Source organism: Musa acuminata, chromosome BXJ2-8 (assembly GCF_036884655.1).
Source record: "Musa acuminata AAA Group cultivar baxijiao chromosome BXJ2-8, Cavendish_Baxijiao_AAA, whole genome shotgun sequence".
NCBI classification, from domain to species: Eukaryota; Viridiplantae; Streptophyta; class Magnoliopsida; order Zingiberales; family Musaceae; genus Musa; species Musa acuminata.
Genome location: NC_088345.1, coordinates 3720134 through 3736921, shown reverse-complemented (window position 1 = coordinate 3736921; position 16788 = coordinate 3720134). Strand labels below are relative to the sequence as shown.

At 42.9% G+C, this 16788-nt stretch overlaps 3 protein-coding genes and 1 long non-coding RNA gene across 7 annotated transcripts; 2 read left to right on the top strand and 2 right to left on the bottom strand.

Annotated features, from left to right (window-relative positions):
• The first annotated feature begins 279 nt into the window (after nt 1-279).
• NPR1E (BTB/POZ domain and ankyrin repeat-containing protein NPR1) lies at nt 280-4155 on the top strand. Its single transcript, XM_009413957.3, has 4 exons — nt 280-882; nt 1701-2448; nt 2541-2741; nt 3695-4155. The coding sequence occupies exons 1-4, from the start codon at nt 349-351 to the stop codon at nt 3955-3957; spliced, it is 1746 nt and encodes a 581-aa protein (XP_009412232.2). The 5' UTR covers nt 280-348; the 3' UTR covers nt 3958-4155.
• LOC135618747 (uncharacterized) lies at nt 3390-9781 on the bottom strand. Of its 4 annotated transcripts, none has more exons than XR_010489124.1 (8): nt 9643-9781; nt 9412-9481; nt 8566-8775; nt 7322-8486; nt 7013-7238; nt 6590-6873; nt 5895-6308; nt 3390-5803 (listed from the first exon to the last, which is right to left on the bottom strand). It is a non-coding gene; the product is annotated as an uncharacterized LOC135618747 (long non-coding RNA). The 4 variants fall into 4 exon arrangements; XR_010489126.1 differs by lacking the exon at nt 3390-5803 and having other exon boundaries at nt 5903-6308; nt 7322-7896; nt 8049-8486; XR_010489127.1 differs by lacking the exon at nt 3390-5803 and having other exon boundaries at nt 5903-6308; nt 8859-9481.
• Nucleotides 7527-10260, top strand: LOC135618745 (IQ domain-containing protein IQM1-like). Its single transcript, XM_065119926.1, has 9 exons — nt 7527-7984; nt 8079-8193; nt 8292-8357; nt 8432-8520; nt 8594-8681; nt 8782-8919; nt 9002-9094; nt 9189-9290; nt 9454-10260. The coding sequence occupies exons 1-9, from the start codon at nt 7527-7529 to the stop codon at nt 9904-9906; spliced, it is 1602 nt and encodes a 533-aa protein (XP_064975998.1). The 3' UTR covers nt 9907-10260.
• Nucleotides 10261-10335: 75 nt separating this feature from the next.
• On the bottom strand, nt 10336-16688 carry LOC135618746 (probable magnesium transporter NIPA9). Its single transcript, XM_065119927.1, has 9 exons — nt 16456-16688; nt 15081-15179; nt 14045-14174; nt 13294-13382; nt 12435-12491; nt 12240-12298; nt 11617-11737; nt 10970-11118; nt 10336-10855 (listed from the first exon to the last, which is right to left on the bottom strand). Exons 1-9 carry the CDS (start codon nt 16564-16566, stop codon nt 10636-10638), a joined length of 1035 nt encoding a protein of 344 aa, XP_064975999.1. The 5' UTR covers nt 16567-16688; the 3' UTR covers nt 10336-10635.
• Nucleotides 16689-16788: the final 100 nt, after the last annotated feature.

Sequence of the window (16788 nt, the reverse complement as noted above, 5' to 3'; positions counted from 1 at the left end):
AAGGAAGGAAGGAAGAGAAAATTTAAAATAATTTATAATAATTAATTAGTTATAATATCATTAATTTGGATTTAATTTTATTCTCGAGTCGAATTGTGACGAATAATTAAGATAAGGAGGCGATGGGACGGTTTACTGCGTCTCATCGCGTAACGACCCAAAGCGTCATATTATGCCATTAAACCGCCGCCCCACCATTCATATACCGCCACGCAAGCAGTGACCCCAATTTGCAACTCCGCGTAAGACAAGATATATATATATAGAGAGAGAGAGAGAGAGAGAGAGTACAGTGGACTCGCTGAGTCGGTCGGTCGGGAGGTGGGAACTCGGAAGCCCCGCTTGGCCATGGAGGCGAGCCAACCCTTCTCCGACTCCGACGCGACGAGCAGCAGCCTGTGCCACCCCGTAGCAGTCGCAGTGGCGGTAGCAGGGCAAACCGTGGCGGCCGCTGAGGTGGCCGCGCTCAGCCGCCTGTCGGAGCAGCTCGGATTCCTCCTCCGCTCCCCCGGCCTCTCCTTCTGCTCCGACGCCCGCATCACCGTCCGATCCTCGGGCGGCGAGCCCCCGCGGGTGGTGCCTGTCCACCGCTGCCTCCTTGCGGCCCGAAGCCCCTTCTTCCGTGACAAGTTCGCGGGCGGGGCGGCGGCGCTCGAGCTCGGCGAGATGGTGAACGGCTTCGAGGTCGGGTGTGAGGCACTGGAGGCGGTGCTCCAGTACGTCTACACCGGCCGGCTGGAGGAGCTGCCTCGGGGCGTGGCTGAGTGCGTTGACGAGGGCTGCTGCCGCCACGAGGCCTGCTGGCCTGCCGTTCATTTCATGCTCCAGGTCCTCCATGCTGCCTCCACCTTCGAGATCAACGAGCTCGTTAGCCTCTTTCAGGTAAGCAATGGATCGATTGCTTTTAGAGATGTAGATAATGGCTTGATTCGCTTCTCTACTACAGTATTCCTTGTGGCATCTGGTGGCTTCTATCGGTTGCTTGATTGATTGTCCAGTGCTACACACCATCCTTGAATTCCTGAAGTAGATTCCGATGTGTCAAATACAAATTAATCCCTAATTTCATGATTTTACTTAGTAGGCTGTTCAGCTGTACTGAATACTTGTGAACTAAAAACAAATTGAACAGATTCATCCTGTTCTTTGAAGTAAAGTGCAAGACTTTCAGAATATTGTAGTGGAATTTTGTTATCGACATTTTGCTCGAGATTGAATTTTGATTCAATGTTCTTGTTGGTGTTCTAGCATTGTCAATCTGTAGATCTATCCACTCCTGGTCTTCAAATTGTGCGATAAAAATTCTTTTGATTATTATGAGGAGTTCCAACTATGAATCCCTGCTTCCTTCTCTGATATAATCGGTGTACCCAACAACCTATTTTTGCAGATAACAACGAGAAATCCTCAGCAGATATAAAACTGCTGAGCACATCTATCATAAGTTCTTTTCATCGGACATTTAGAAGCAATAACTTTGGGATTTTCCATTAAAGAGAGTAGGCACCTTCCCTTCTATATTCTGGTGATGCATCCTTGACATATTTTCCAATTTCCAGCAATTTTGTAAGGCATGTCATCATGAATTGTTGTTTGATCGTCTCATTTTCAGCAACAATCAAGTTTATGCTTTTTTTTTTTGTTGCCAAATCCTCTACTTTCTTGAAAGGATGTATAACATAAGAAATCATTCATTGCAGCGGCAGCTCCTCAATATTCTTCAGAAGGTAGCAACAGATGACATTCTGATGATTCTATTGGTTGCAAATTTGAACAATAAGCTGTGTCAGAGATTACTTACGAAATGCATCGGGATGGTTGTCCAGTCCGATATCGATTATGTAGCCCTAAATAAAAAGTTGCCCCCAGATATTGTCGAGCAGATTAAGCAGTCCCGGTCAAACTTCGGATTGGATGGACAAGAGAACCTTGAATTCCCTGAAAAGCATGTGAAGAGCGTATATGGTGCTCTCGATTCAGATGATATCGAATTAGTCAAATTGCTTCTGGAGGAGGGAGGTACCACTCTTGACAATGCAAAGGCTCTACATTATGCGGTCGCTTATTGTGATTCTAAAATTACAAAAGAGCTTCTGAGTCTTGGGCTTGCGGACGTTAATGGCAGAGACCACAGACATTACACGGTGCTCCACATTGCTGCAATGCGTAAAGAACCTGAAATCATAATGTCCTTGCTGACGATGGGAGCTCGCCCTTTTGACCACACATCGGATGGAAGGACAGCTCTTCAAATCTCCAAGAGGCTTACCAGATCTACAGACTATTATAGGTCAACCGAACAAGGCGAACCTTCCCCGAGGGAACGACTATGCATCGAGATGCTAGAACAAGCTGAAATGAGAGATTCATTCATGGAAGTAACTTCAGTTCCAGTCGAGATGATCAGTGATAATCTGCAAGAGAGGTTATTGTACCTCGAAAGCAGAGGTAATTTTACCGGTGTAGAAAGTATTTTCCTTTGCCGTTTTCTTGAAATATTTTGAGAGGGGGGTCAGCTGTCTTTCCTCTTCTTAATGCAGTTTGGCTAGCAGAGAGTTTATTTCCGACGGAAGCAAAAGCTGCCATGAACAATGCTAATGTGGATGGCACACTAAGATTCAAGTCAAGTTGCTTGACAAATCTCGTTTCTGGAAACAAGAGGTCAGCCGAGGATGTGGTAAAAGCATCTTTTAAAATGACAGAAAAGGACTTCTCGCGGATGGAAGCTCTAACAAAGACAGGTACTTTTTCTGGGCAAGTAATTATCTCTTTCTCAAAAACTCATTTAAGATACAAAACCCACTTGTTTAGACCAGCAGGAGACAGCTGCATACATTGAACACTATCCAAGCATCCACTGGATCAGTTATATCAATATCAGTTTTTTGGTAGAAACCATGAGACAATCTTCCTTGCTAAGTTCCTTTCCAAACAACCTCCTATTCCTTTCAATCAAAAGTGCTGCAAAAGAAGTAATTCTGATTTCTACTGCAGTTCTTAACAAATCTTCTCGGATTTTGATTCGAGTCTTTTTATCGCTCGTCACCTGACAAAACTTCAACATGCTACCCCATATCTCTCCAATTACTGACTTTAAGCACATAGTGAATTTCTGAATTGCTTCTTGCTTAACTAATCCATCGATCGTGTTACTATTTCACTGTCGACAAAAATATCGACATCCCATCCCAGCTTTCATAACCCGTTTGTGGGCCAACAAAATGCTATCAGCTGTCCTTTTCTGCCCCGTACAAGATGTTGTCAATTATTTGCGACCCCCTTATTCGGTAAAAAAATCAACCAAGTTATGTAATTTTGCAGGTGTTGGATACTTAGTTTTGGATGAGAGTTTTAGCAGCTAACTTACATAGATTCTTAGATCGGAAATATACTGCTCAACTCTTTCAGTTTTCTTATATTGGAAACATGCTGCACAACTCCAGTAGTGACATGAAAGACATGCACAGTGGCAGCTTTTTTTGAAACACTGCATATGACTCAAACTCAATACGTAAGCGTCAGTGACCTAAACAATATTTCGAGTTGCGACTTTTGCTCAGACATCATCTTGAATTTTTAAGCAGTGTCATTCAATCTAGAAACTTAGGCATTTAGATGAGCCACCTTCTTAGCGCATGTCGATAGCATGATACTCTGTATTTTGTAAATGATCTGTGTGAACGTTACTGTCCAGTGCAACTTGGGATGCATTTCTTCCCTCGGTGCTCCAAGGTAATCGACAGGTTCCTGGGAGATGATCTGTCGGGGCTATCCATAGTGGAGCACATCAACACTGAAGAGCGAAAGAACAGATACAATGAGATTCTGGAAGAGATGAACATGGCATTTACCCAAGATAAGAACGAGAAGGCGTTCGCCGGATCTGCCGCCTCCTGCTCTGCCGCTTTGTCTTCTAAATCTGTTCGAGCAGCCAGGAATAAGGTTGCCAAAAAGTGATATGGGGTATCGTTTTCCTCCTCTCTCTCTCTCTTCTTTTGACCCTTAGCTTTATGCAGCGGATGAGCTTAGTTTAAGGAACATCTGTTTCTTTCCTTGCGTGGAGGTGGAAGATGAGCACAATGCCGTGAACGTTTGCATGTTTTGATGATACCTGCAGATGAATCGAGTCATGGAAATATAGATAAACTGTAATCAGATCCCAGTCCACAGAAGCTTGGCATCTCTGCTTCAGAAATCGTGCATGGCCTTTGACGAAGTGCGATGGCCCCTGCACGGATGTTAAAGCAGGAACCCGGTGAAGCACTTCTCTTCCGGGTTCCGTCCTGTTTACTTCCGTTGTCGGGAGACGTTCAGCGTATCTGCTTTGGAAATCGTGCGAGTGACAGCATCTGTGCCGGTGCGCCTCTGGCACGAATCATAAAGCGAAAACGTGGAGGACTAGCTCTTCAGCATGTCTGCTTCGGAAACCGTGCAAGTGACAGCATCAGTGCCGCTGCGCCTCTGCACGGATCATAAGGCAAAAACGTGAAGGACTTGCTTTCAGCATCTGCTTTCGAAACCGTGCGAGTGAGCATCAGTGCGGTGTGCCTCTGCACGGATCATAAGGCAAAAACATGAAGGACTTGCTCTTCAGCATCTCTGCTTTGAAAACCGTGCGAGTGACAGCATCAGTGCGGTGTGCCTTTGCACGGATCATAAAGCGAAAACGTGAAGGACTTGCTCTTCAGCATCTCTGCTTTGTAAACCGTGCGAGTGGCAGTATCTGTGCGGTGTGGCTCTGCACGGATCATAAAGCGAAAACGTGTAGGACTTGCTCTTCACCATCTCTGCTTGGAAACGTGCGCGAGTGACAGCATCAGTGCCGTGTGCCTCTGCACGGATCATAAAGCGAAAACGTGAAGGACTTGCTATTCAGCATCTCTGCTTTGGAAATCGTGCAACTGACCGCATCAGTGCGGTGCGCCTCTACGCGGATCATAAAGCGAAAACGTGAAGGACTTGCTTACTTGGATCCTTCTACGTTAACGCGGGTGGAAGACCTTCGACATCTCTGCTTTAGAAATCGTGCAGAGGTTTGACAAGGTGCCATCACCCAGCACGGATCTTGGAGCAAGAACGTCGTCGGAAGACCTTCGACGTGTCCGCTTCAGACATCGTGCGAGCTACACGGCATAGCGAAGTGCGGTGTGCGTCTGCACGGATCGTAAAGCAGGAAAGTTACTAAGATCTTTCACATTCGCATCCCACGTCGGAAGACCATCGACATTTATATCGGGTCCCCCCTGCACGGATTTATAATGACTGGACGTGTGTGCTACTGCACGGATCTCAAAGGAGGAGCGTGAAGGACTTCCGTTACCTTTTCCATCCATCCGTTGCCGGGGGTAGGCCTTCCGACATCTCTGCTTTAGAAATCGTGCGAGTAACGCTGCACACCTAAGTGTGATGTTACGTCTGCACGACTCCTAAAGAACGATTGTCAAGGGCTCGTTCATCATGATCCTTCATGGCTACATCCCTCAAGGGGAGGACCTTCGACATCTCTGCTTTAAAATTCGTGCAACCGACGCAGCATGAAGGACAGAATGCGGTGTGCCCATGCACGTATCTTAAAAGGGGACGCGGAAGGATTTCCGTCACGCTTACCTGGGAGGAGACCATCGACATCTCTGCTTTAAGAGTCGTGCAATTGGTGCACGGATCTTGAAGAAGTAACGTGGAGGACGGGGGATCCTTTCCGCCCTCCTCCTTCCCCGGATATGAAAACTCCTGCTGCACAGTCGACCTTCTCGGAACCGAAGGAGAAGAAACAGCGGGGAAAGCTACCAACTGCCCCCGTCTCCTTCACCCCACACGCACAATGCCATTGGTTTTTCTGGGAAGCAGCGGAATGAACCCAAACAATCCTAAAAATGAGAGGCGGCAACACGTACTCACAGGATTGCAGTCCGAAGAAGACATGGTATTTGACCACGCTACGTGTCAACTTCTCCTTTCCGCCGCTGAAAGCTCGCGAGCGAGCTCACCGGTCGCAGACTCTGCATTCAAGCTCCGCATATGGGTCAAAAAGACAGTAAGAGTGGCAATGCTCTTTCGATTCTTGGATGCTTGCATGTGCAGAACCGAGCAATCCACATAATATAATATGTAATCCAGTGTTGAATCTTTTTCTCGGTCTTCAACTCCCTGTTTGTCTTACTCTGTTGTTTTCCCGAGAGAGATCTGCTGTTCTTTGACGAGAGAGCTCGCAGCCGTGAAGCTTCAAGGAACCTCCGTTCCATGTCCCACAGACACATGAGCTTTTTGTTCTCCTATTGAGAAGATAGGTTGGCTTCTTGTTTGCTCTCCTGTATATAATTAACTAGTCAAACCATAGGTTCAATTGATTTCCAGTAAATTAAACCAATATCATAAATGTGGTTTTTATAATGTTATAAAAGATGGAAGAAGCAAAGAGGAGACATGTAGAAGGGAATGAATGAGACAGTAACCACAAAAAAAAGTAAAGAATTCTTCTCTTTCATTGTACAATAAATAATTTAAATATTTTTAATAATGAATAAACAATTAATATTTTGGTTGGAAATTATAAAAGATCACTGCAGTATTATTCAAGAAGATATGGTACCATTTCTGTACTGTGGGAGTAACTTAAGACCTCTTCAAAGTCAAGGGGGGCAGCTGCCCAGTTGAAATTAGTTCATTGAATCCAGTTGATGAGCTCCTTTAATGCTAGCAAAGGCATGTGAATGCATGAGTTCTTATTATACATATACTCATGCTGTATACTATATATATATATAGTCAAAAGGACTTATCTGATTACGTATGCTTGGAGCTGAAATCATCCTTTTCTTTGGCAAGGAAGAAACGCCTACCTCCTGTGGACACTAAAAAGTCAATGGTCAATCCCTGCCAGCAGACAATTTAAATAGTCAGCTTCATATAATCTTATATATCCTTGTAATGCTTCTTAAGAGATTTTAAGAGCAAACCATATATACACACACACATAAAGGAGAAAGTGAGTCTCAAGTGGGTGATACCGTACTTGAAAGCAAAACAAATCCAACAGCGCATCTCTCAAATGGTCATATAAAATCTAAGCAAGTTGGGTAGTGGGGATGGTTAGTCATGCAGCAGCCATAATTTAATCCAACACAGGCTTCAAAAAAGCTGTGCTCTCTCTCTCTCTCCTTTGAAGGAGATGGAAAGTTGAGTTTTCACAGAGCTCATTCCAGGAAGGGAGCACTGCTCAGTGGCATCGTCCTCCTTACCTGCGTCTCAGATTACAATAAACAATGGTGAGTTTCTTTTATGCATATATAAATGGCGAGTAAGAGGCGTGCAACACCAATACCTTCTCAGCTTTCTTCTCATCCGAGCAGTCGGGTTCCTTCTGTGATCCGCTAGGTACGTTGAACTAAGCTTGTTCCGCTCCCTCTTTTCTTCTGCCTCTTCCATCTACTGATCTATTTGTCGGAGATGCGATGATGCTGGCTTTACTGCTCCGTGACATGGTTCTTGTGGTTGGACCTTTGTAATCTAACAGGGGCAGCACTTCCATGGGCTTATCCTTCTCCGTGCCCTTGTGGAATTGGTTTGCTGCAGCCGGATCCATTAGCCTCGGTGAAAAGAAGGCCAATAGGATCTTGAGATCACTCAGTTTCGGAAGGAGCAATTCGTCGAACAGGATGGTCTCTGGTGCGTGCGATGACGCCGTGACGGAGAGATCATTAAGCTTCAGGAACTGGGAACCTGAGACACCAAAGCTCGACGCATCCGTTCCCATCGGAGAACAAGCCGCAGATGATGATGATGTTACGTTGCAGCCATCTTGTCTCAAGGTGCCGATGAACTTTGCGGTGCCCCATGTGAAGCTCCCGCAACAGCTCGTCGAGCTCTCTTCCCCTCGGCCTTCGAGCGAGCTTGACGCTGCAGCAACCAAGCTGCAGAAGGTCTACAAGAGCTACCGAACCAGAAGAAACCTAGCAGATTGTGCGGTGGTGGTGGAGGAACTCTGGTGCGTCTCCAACTTCACCTGGCACAAGTCAAAAACTAGACGAAGATCTCTGTTCTCGTTTTACCTCAAAAAGAAAAACAATCCCCTTTTGCAGGTGGAAGGCACTGGATTTCGCATCTCTCAAGCGTAGTTCCATCTTGTTCTTCGACGTCGAGAAGCCAGAACCTGCAGTCTCTAAATGGGCAAGAGCGAAAAGAAGAGCAGCCAGGGTAATCGATCGGATTGATATGTCATGACGCATAAGCTCTATAATTGTTCCAATGTATATCCAATCAATATGATGTGTGTGTGCATCCATTTTTCTCAGGTCGGTAAGGGCCTCTCCAAAGATGAAAAGGCTCAGAAGCTAGCACTGCAACATTGGTTAGAAGCCGTGAGTATCCTCTTCCTTGGTAGCACAGAGAGATGGCTTTATGGTAATCTAATCCACAACCAGGCACCGTGCAGATTGATCCCCGGCATCGCTATGGGCACAACTTGCATTTGTATTATGATGTCTGGTCTGGAAGTGAAAGCACACAACCATTTTTCTACTGGTAAGCACAGAAAATGACACAAGTCTTTCAGTGAGAAATGCTCACCTGTTCCTTCCTTTGGTCGAATGTGAAGGTTGGACGTCGGAGACGGAAGAGAAGTAAATCTGGAGAGGTGCCCAAGAAGCAAGCTTCAAAAGCAGTGCATCAGCTATCTTGGTCCGGTAAGCTCTCCTTGTTCGATCACTCCAGCCCGACCTTATCTGGTGGAGTGATGCGAAGGTGTATCTGACCATACATTGTACTGTGTTCACCACCCTGCAGAAAGAGAGGGAAGCATACGAAGTCATCGTGGAGAATGGGAAGCTCGTCTACAAACAAAGTGGAATGCCGGTGAACACCACTGAAGGTTGCAAGTGGATCTTTGTGCTCAGCACATCAAGAGCACTGTATGTGGGGAAGGTGCACATCATATCCATGCTTGGAACTAACTGTTCATACTTATGAGCTCAGCCTCCTAAAGCAAACTTTTGTGGATGAACAGAAGAACAAAGGCACATTCCAACACTCGAGCTTTTTAGCTGGGGGAGCTACGACAGCTGCAGGAAGGCTGGTCGCCAAAGAAGGCAGAATCGAGGTATGATTTGCCTAATTGCAGACCACCTATGTTGAGATGGAGCCAAAGTTGAGGCTGATGTAAAACTCTTGGTACAATTTGATGATTGCCTCAGGCTATATGGCCGTACAGCGGACACTACCTCCCGACAGAAGATAATTTTAGGGAGTTCATTAGTTTCCTTGGGGACAACCATGTAGACCTCACCAATGTCAAGGTAAATCCATCTTCTTCCCCGATGTTGCATCTTATGAACACCGAAGAGGGCTCCAACCATACGAACCGTGCACCATTTCAGAGCAGATCTAATCGTTTGCGTGATACCTAATCATTCATACCTGGGGCATTTAACCAACCCACTCGTGCCTTTTGCTTCTCAGAAGTGCTCCGTCGATGACGATGAGTTCCCTGCACACAAGAAGGATGACGATGTTGAGGTCGCAGTCGAAGCGGTTGTTGCTGCGGTGGAGGAGAAGGCTAAGAGCGAAGACGAAATCGAGAACGAAGAACCTAAGGAACCAAAGGAGCAAAGCGACGCAAGCAGGGAGAAGGCAGCAATGGCGTTCGACCTCGGGAGGCGGCTGTCGTGCAGATGGACCACCGGCGCGGGGGCTCGCATCGGCTGCGTCCGGGACTACCCGGCGGATCTCCAATCCAAGGCGCTCGAGCAAGTGAACCTGTCGCCCAGGGTGGTCGCTTCGCCCGCTGCGAACAAGGTCCCGGTCCCGATTCCGTCGCCGCGACCGAGCCCCAGGCTCAGGCTGTCCCCCAGGCTTCAGTACATGGGCATTCCCACCCCGCCCATAGTCTCGCTGACTCTTCCCAAACCCTAGAGGTGAGGTGATTGCTTGGTGGCCCACGTAAACTGGTCCAAGAATAAGAACCCCTTAGGAAGCAGAATTGAATTGAATTCTTTTGTTAGTTATTGTTGGCGAAGGTGAAGCAGAGTTGGTTATTGAATTCTTTTGCATTACCATCAAAGGAAGTTGTCCGTGCAGGAATCTGACGTACAACATTATTTGTTCCTGTAAATTTCAATGCAAATGGATTACAAAGAATTCTTTTAGCATTGGAAAATTGAGTTCTTTTTTTTTTGTTTGCGGCTGGAAAGACCGAGTTTGGTCTCCATCTCCCTGCTTGAGACAGACTATTTGAGAGAAATAAAGATAACATTTTGAGATGAGGAATTATTAGTAGAGAACTTATCTTCTTCTTCCCATTTTGCAAAAAGCCTTCTTCGAAGCCAAGCAGGATAGTCTGAATTGAAAAAAGAACAGTTCAATTATAGTAAAATCTTAGTAGATTTTAGTAAAATCACACATGAAAAATGGCATACAAGACCAGTGCAAAAATGGTGATCTAGATAACAGGGGCATACAAAACAAATGAAAAATACAATATGAAGACCAGTAAGTAAACAACACAGCCCATTAGACTACATCCCTGGTAGGGAATTGCAGCGAAGCTTACAAGCTCAATGCTGCATTTAAAATCAAGCCGACCGCTGCCCGAGAAGTAAGAAACAGTCATCGATGTGTTCTTCTTAACTAGTTTCATGACTGTTACGCCTTCTCTTTTGCCGGAGAAGTTACCAGATGATGCAGCGTGGATGCTTGAATTACTGCACTTGGGCTAGGATCCTTGGCACGTACCGAACCCGACCGTCTGAGATTCTGATTTTTCTCAAGGTTGCTTCTCAGATGGCGCCGGATAGGCCTAGGTAGAAGTGCCATCAATCGGGTTGAACTAACAAGGAGAATTACCCCAAGAATAATGAAGAGCCTGCAAACAGTTAGAGAACATATATTGAAACCCCCTCCAACAGAAAGAACAAAGTATCTCAATCAAAGAACGACACTTCATCAAACAAAATTCATCTACAGTTAGTGACGTTACCATCCAAGCAAGAGAGTGACACGGGCAACAGGAGAAGTAGGCATGTGTTCGCCCAGAGCAAGCATACCAGCCAGAACACCAGTAACAATTGATGCCACAGCTGCACATGTGGATACCACAATAGCCCTTCCATGCTTCAGGCCTCGGGTCTGTCAGAATCCATATATATTAGACTGCAATCAGTTGAACTATATAAATAAGTTTCATGTCAGTGTGGAGATTAGTTTGACTTTCAATATGCCAAATGGATAGTGCAACACAAAAGATTGACCAGTTATCTTCTTTTTAGAAGTGTGCAAAATCTACAAGCTAATGGGTATCAGAAAAGTAAAGCACTTGTAAAATCAGGGATCTATTCTGTCACACCCTTTGTAGAAAGTAGAAACAACTTTGACCCACATCACTGGATTGTAAGAGCCTCATCAGCGGTCCATGATATGAAGTTGAGAGAAAATAGTTGATGCCCAAAAAATTTTTCCCAACAAATATTCATCTTTAATGTCGTCAGTCCATATAACTCAAGTGAAATTGTTTCAACTTGATGGGACAGCTAGCCGTATAACAAGTGATTAATTTGGCCCATATTGATAAAAACTAATAAAGAATTGAAACAAACTGATGTAGCTGAAAGCATTTAATGAAATTACCTGATAAACAAATCCAGTAGCACTGCAGCAGATGCTGATGGAAATGCATATAGGTACCATGATCTTTGAGAAGCCCTGCTCTGAAAATACAAAGCCCATCTTTGATATAACAGATGCCATCCTGTAAATTACCAGCATGGTTTTAGTATTTGCTAATTGCAATCTCAAAGCTAAGTTATACCAATTGTTACATGAGGCTCAATAATTAAAAATAACTCAAATTTAACAGTATAATTTGGAATGACACTATGAGTTTGGATGGGACACATATATTTACACATTCCTCTCCATATATCGAGCTGGAATATACTGAACTTATGTCCTTAACAGAATGTTCAAGAACATAATATAGAAACAGTATTCAAGAACATGCATGGAATTCAAGACGGACAGGTGGTCCCAATACTTTAAGAACTGAAATGACAAAGAATGCAAGAGGACAACCAATGCACTGACGCTTCTGGCAATGGAAATTGCATATTTTGTATAAACAAGTAATAACTTTCTTCCTGTCTAAAGCAAAATTTTCTGTGGATTATATTCATGTAACATAAAAGGAAAAAAAATTAAAATGCATCAAAATTAAACCAATTGCAGGATGTAAAAGGTTAAAGGAACATCACCCAAATAAAATGCCTGATTCCAAGCCAAATATTATTTCCTCTATGACTTCAGAATGCATCTGTATTTAAGATGATTACATTAGATGTCACAACGATCAAATTGATACAAAAACAAATAGGAAGGAAGGTAAAGAAAAAGAGCAGGAACTAAAAACAGTGCTTACTTCAGTAGCAGAAGGGCATAAGAGAATTTACCAGTTCTTGATCTTGCCTTCGCCTCTTGTAAATGCGCAGCCATGTATCCAGAAGAGCCTGAATTGCCATGCGAACCATCAAGGGTTATTTGAATAAATTTCGATACCCACGACAACAAAAGCACTACATTCATTCTAATTTTATTCACTCGAAGTATTATACTGAAGCATGAGCATAAAGACTAACTAATGAGACAAATCCTGTCCCCAATAAAGAACAAAAAAATAATACCTTGACTTTCACATTTAATCTCTTGTAGTGCAACGACAAACATAGCTACAGTGATAAAGATGCCTACAGCATATGGCCGTATATCTATTCTGAGACTGTGTGAATTGCAACTACAATTACTTGTCAACTCTTTTCACATCCAATTGCTAGGCCTAAGCAACCATGACACCAGATAAAAGATGTGATGTCAAGAAGTATTTATTAAAACAATACTATAATGCCATAAGACAGAAGAAACAGTTTCAAAAAATAGATCACAAAATGTACATTAAATCCGTCTTCAGATAAGGAGAAAGGGGCGAGAGGGTTTCCGCATGGAAGGTCCACAAACTACCATTTGTATAGAATTCCATGACCATTAGTGTTTGCCATAGATCATAAACACGAGCAGCAAATCAAGGTTGCAAAGAGTGTTAGTGCACAAAAACATGCAATGATTGAAATCATAAGAACATAAACATAAGGCAGTGACACCCAATGGTCCCAATCACCACCCACTGGATCAATAAACACTAGTTATAGGGAGTCCCGTCGCACACAAAGAAACTAAGATATCCTCACTATTTATAAGAAGGACAAATCTTTTTCTAGAAATGCTGAACGGTGGTGTACAGAGCATGATACCTACAAACAACAAGGCAACCGAGAAGCCCATCAAAGGTAAGTGGACAAGAGAGACTATTGAACCATTTTGCTCCTCCCCTCCAAAGCCAACTCCTGCAACAATAATACAGACAAATCCAACAACTTATACTGGAATCATCTTTTGCCATAACAGTATAATTAGTAGGCACTTGGTGATCTCTACTGAAGGTCCTATATATTGGAAAAAGCTATTCAAGACCGTAAAATACTGCTTTCAAATAAGACTTGGAAAATGATGTGAATCATGAAACACAACATACAAAAATTACATGGTTTACCACAAAGGAAAACCTACATATAGATAAATATATGGATCTAACCAGAAACTGTATACATTATTATTTCAGAAAATATTAAATATAATTTGCTGTTTCTGCTAAAGGCTTCAAAAAATAAATTGTATAGTAAAATAAGACCCAATTATTTTTGCGCACAATAAATCAAGTGATGTTATGAATGATACACACTGAATTCTGAAAGACTTAGGCTATGATTAGCACTGACTTTTCAGGGAGGAAATTTATCTGGAAGGTTTAATCTTAATGTATTACAAGTTTCTAAATTGGCGCCCTTTAACTATTCTACAAATTTTAGAAGGAAAGAAATGGCATCTTAAGAAACTCATATTAAGCGTTTATGAGAAGATAGAATAAATAACTAACTAACAACTTGTTGTCATTATTGTTATAGAATAATAACAAACCAATATGAGGATTCTTATCAACTTCCATTACCTATTGTGCCAGCGCCAGCCAATGCAATCCCCACCCAGTCAAGAGCATTCATCACTTCTTTGAGATAAAAATGAGAGAAAACACAAAGTATAGCAAGCCCACAGCCAGAAACTGGTTGTATTACAGAAACCTGCAAAATGAATGTCAACAATATTCTACTAATATGTGCAGGAAGATAAAAACATGGCTTTGTGCAGTAACATTTGCAGTGAGATTCATTTTCATTTTGACAATCAAATGTATGTCTAATAAAGCGGACATCCACAACAGCCTTCTAAACTACGGGTGTTAAGATTCCTTCCTTGTAACCTGGGTGAGCAGCCCTCTGATCATGGAAACACCTTTCATGTTGAAGCTTTAAGACCAAGGCTACATACATCAACCCTCCACAGACCTCACTGTTAGGAAGAACATGCGCCAACCCAACCTTTTCTCTTACATATACTTTTACAACCTCCGAAAAAAAAGGGATCCAACCTCTTGAAATCTATCCTACAAATATATCTACTGGCCCAATTAATGGTCATCAGAATAAAACTATCAAATTATTTCATGCAAGCAGAGAAATTGAACTAAGTCACAAATTAGTTAACATGAGAGTGAAGAACCAACAAATTTCATTAACAAAACAAATAAAAGATGTCATTTCCAAAATACTGTCAAAAATAAGAAAAAAAAATCGAGGAACACTTGTTTGATCACATTGTGGTGCACATAAAGCACATTAAACATTAAATAAATGAGTGTCATACCATAGATCGCAAACAATATGCACAATGGATGGGGCAGATTGTGGCCTCTACATTAGGGCACTAGGCTAAGATGCTATCTGGAATTGCTATATTTAGGTGCTCATTCACTTTTTTTTAAATGCATAAGTGCTAGCTTAAACGTACATGTCAATCAAAAATAAGATCAAGAAAAAGGGGAAACAAACAGACATGACATATAAGAATCAGATAATACAGAAATAAAGTTTAATCCATTTTATAGAGATTGATTGAAAGATGGAAACTTGATGCATAAATCAACTCACCGGAGCTTGAGATAATGCCCTCAGCATCAAAATAGCCCCAGATATATCCATAAGAAATCCTACAACCCACAATTTGTTTGAAATATATGCGCTGATCACCTAAAAACAAAAAGAGAAAGCAATTCAGGTCATACTTGTTTATACTTTGCATTTTATAAACAAAAACTCTATCTGCTGAATAACATACCAAAAAAATGCAAATCTAAATGTTAAAATTCAAATGACAGGAAAACAAACATGAGCAAATTAATGTATCCTGGAGTGCAAGACAGAAGAGTATAAAATGATAGAGCAAACTCCTATAACAATGTGAATATGCAAAGATGAAATTTATTATGTGAAATATGTCACTTGCTTTAGAAAAGGAAAAAAAGTGGCACAGAAGAAATGCTTCATGGATAGGGTATAAGAAGAAAATCTTGTCAAGAAACTTACATGTTCATAACATATCAACCGAATCCAGACAAGAAACCTATCATGCTTATCTCTACAAGAATTAGATGAGGGCCTCTTAAGACATCCCAAAGCAGACTTGAAAAGAGATTATTGGAGGGAATAGCTGAAATTTGAACAAAAACATTTGAGTGGCACCATTCATCTCAAGGTTGATTGTGAGACCTCATGTCTTACGAACAATATTGTGCAAATCAAAAGATACGCATCAAGATCCATCAAAGAAACAGATCTATCAACGATTCTAAACCCCGAAACCGTCATCAAGAAGCATCGGGGAGCGGCCACCCATCTTGAATGACCGACGAAGATCATTATTGAGAAACGAAACATAAGCATCATTTCCGATCCAACAAACCCTAACCGCGTCTCCTAAGACCTGCGGTTTGGGAAGAGAATGAAACGGAAAGAAGCTCAAACGGATGGGAGGACTTGCATTTCCGATCCCCGAAAGGGTTCCCCAAAGGCACGAACGTCAAACCAACCTCTAATCAATTCAAGAATCCAAGATGTTTCTTGATCGCTTGCGACATGATGGGAAAAAAATGTCACCGAAAACAGGATTCGGTTGCAAGGTTTGCAGATCAATCGGGGATATTGAGCGACCAAACGAACAATCATTTCCGGCGAGCTATCGCACAAAAGATCAACATAGCCAGAGATAAAACACACAATCCAAGAAACTCTAACGGCATCTCCTGCCACCCGCGGGTTGGGGAAAGAAAAAAACGTAAAGAAGGTCAAACAAATCGGAGGACTTGCACTTCCGATCCCGAAGGGATTCCCCAAAGATACAAACGTCAAACCAATCTATACTCAATTCAAGAAGCATGACATTATGGGAATAACATTGCACCGAAAACTGGATTCGATTGTAGGGTTTGCAGACGAGGCGAATATAAGGGGAATGAAGAATCGAAACCTTGAGCTTGAAGGAGAGGGGAGGGAGGATGACGGTGCCCTTCTTCTGGAGGACCTTGCCGATGTTGTTCCCCGCCGTCGCCATGAGCGTCAAGCATATCGATTCCCACATCCCTCTCTCCCTCTCTCTCTCCCTCCCTCCCTCCCTTCTTCCTTTTGAGCTTTTCCCTCTACTTTCTTGGCAATTCTTGGGGGCTTCCGCTTGATCGCTCCTTTTAGAGAGAGAGAGAGAGAGAGACCTAAGAGATCCAAATCGAAGGGTGATTTGATCGAGCCACACCGATAAGTCAACAAATCCTAATAATTTTGGTCAATAACTACGTTAATGTCTTAA

Coding starts and splice junctions, on each gene's coding strand:
- NPR1E (XM_009413957.3), top strand. CDS start 349: ATGGAGGCGAGCCAACCCTTCTCCGACTCCGACGCGACGAGCAGCAGC. Junction 883..1,700: donor AGCTCGTTAGCCTCTTTCAG/GTAAGCAATGGA, acceptor CATTCATTGCAG/CGGCAGCTCCTCAATATTCT. Junction 2,742..3,694: donor GGAAGCTCTAACAAAGACAG/GTACTTTTTCTG, acceptor GTTACTGTCCAG/TGCAACTTGGGATGCATTTC.
- LOC135618746 (XM_065119927.1), bottom strand. CDS start 16,566: ATGTGGGAATCGATATGCTTGACGCTCATGGCGACGGCGGGGAACAAC. Junction 13,383..14,044: donor GGCTGGCGCTGGCACAATAG/GTAATGGAAGTT, acceptor TTATTGTTGCAG/GAGTTGGCTTTGGAGGGGAG. Junction 12,492..13,293: donor TCTCGGTTGCCTTGTTGTTT/GTAGGTATCATG, acceptor ATGGCAATTCAG/GCTCTTCTGGATACATGGCT.
- LOC135618745 (XM_065119926.1), top strand. CDS start 7,527: ATGGGCTTATCCTTCTCCGTGCCCTTGTGGAATTGGTTTGCTGCAGCC. Junction 8,194..8,291: donor CGAAAAGAAGAGCAGCCAGG/GTAATCGATCGG, acceptor CATTTTTCTCAG/GTCGGTAAGGGCCTCTCCAA. Junction 9,095..9,188: donor CCAAAGAAGGCAGAATCGAG/GTATGATTTGCC, acceptor TGATTGCCTCAG/GCTATATGGCCGTACAGCGG.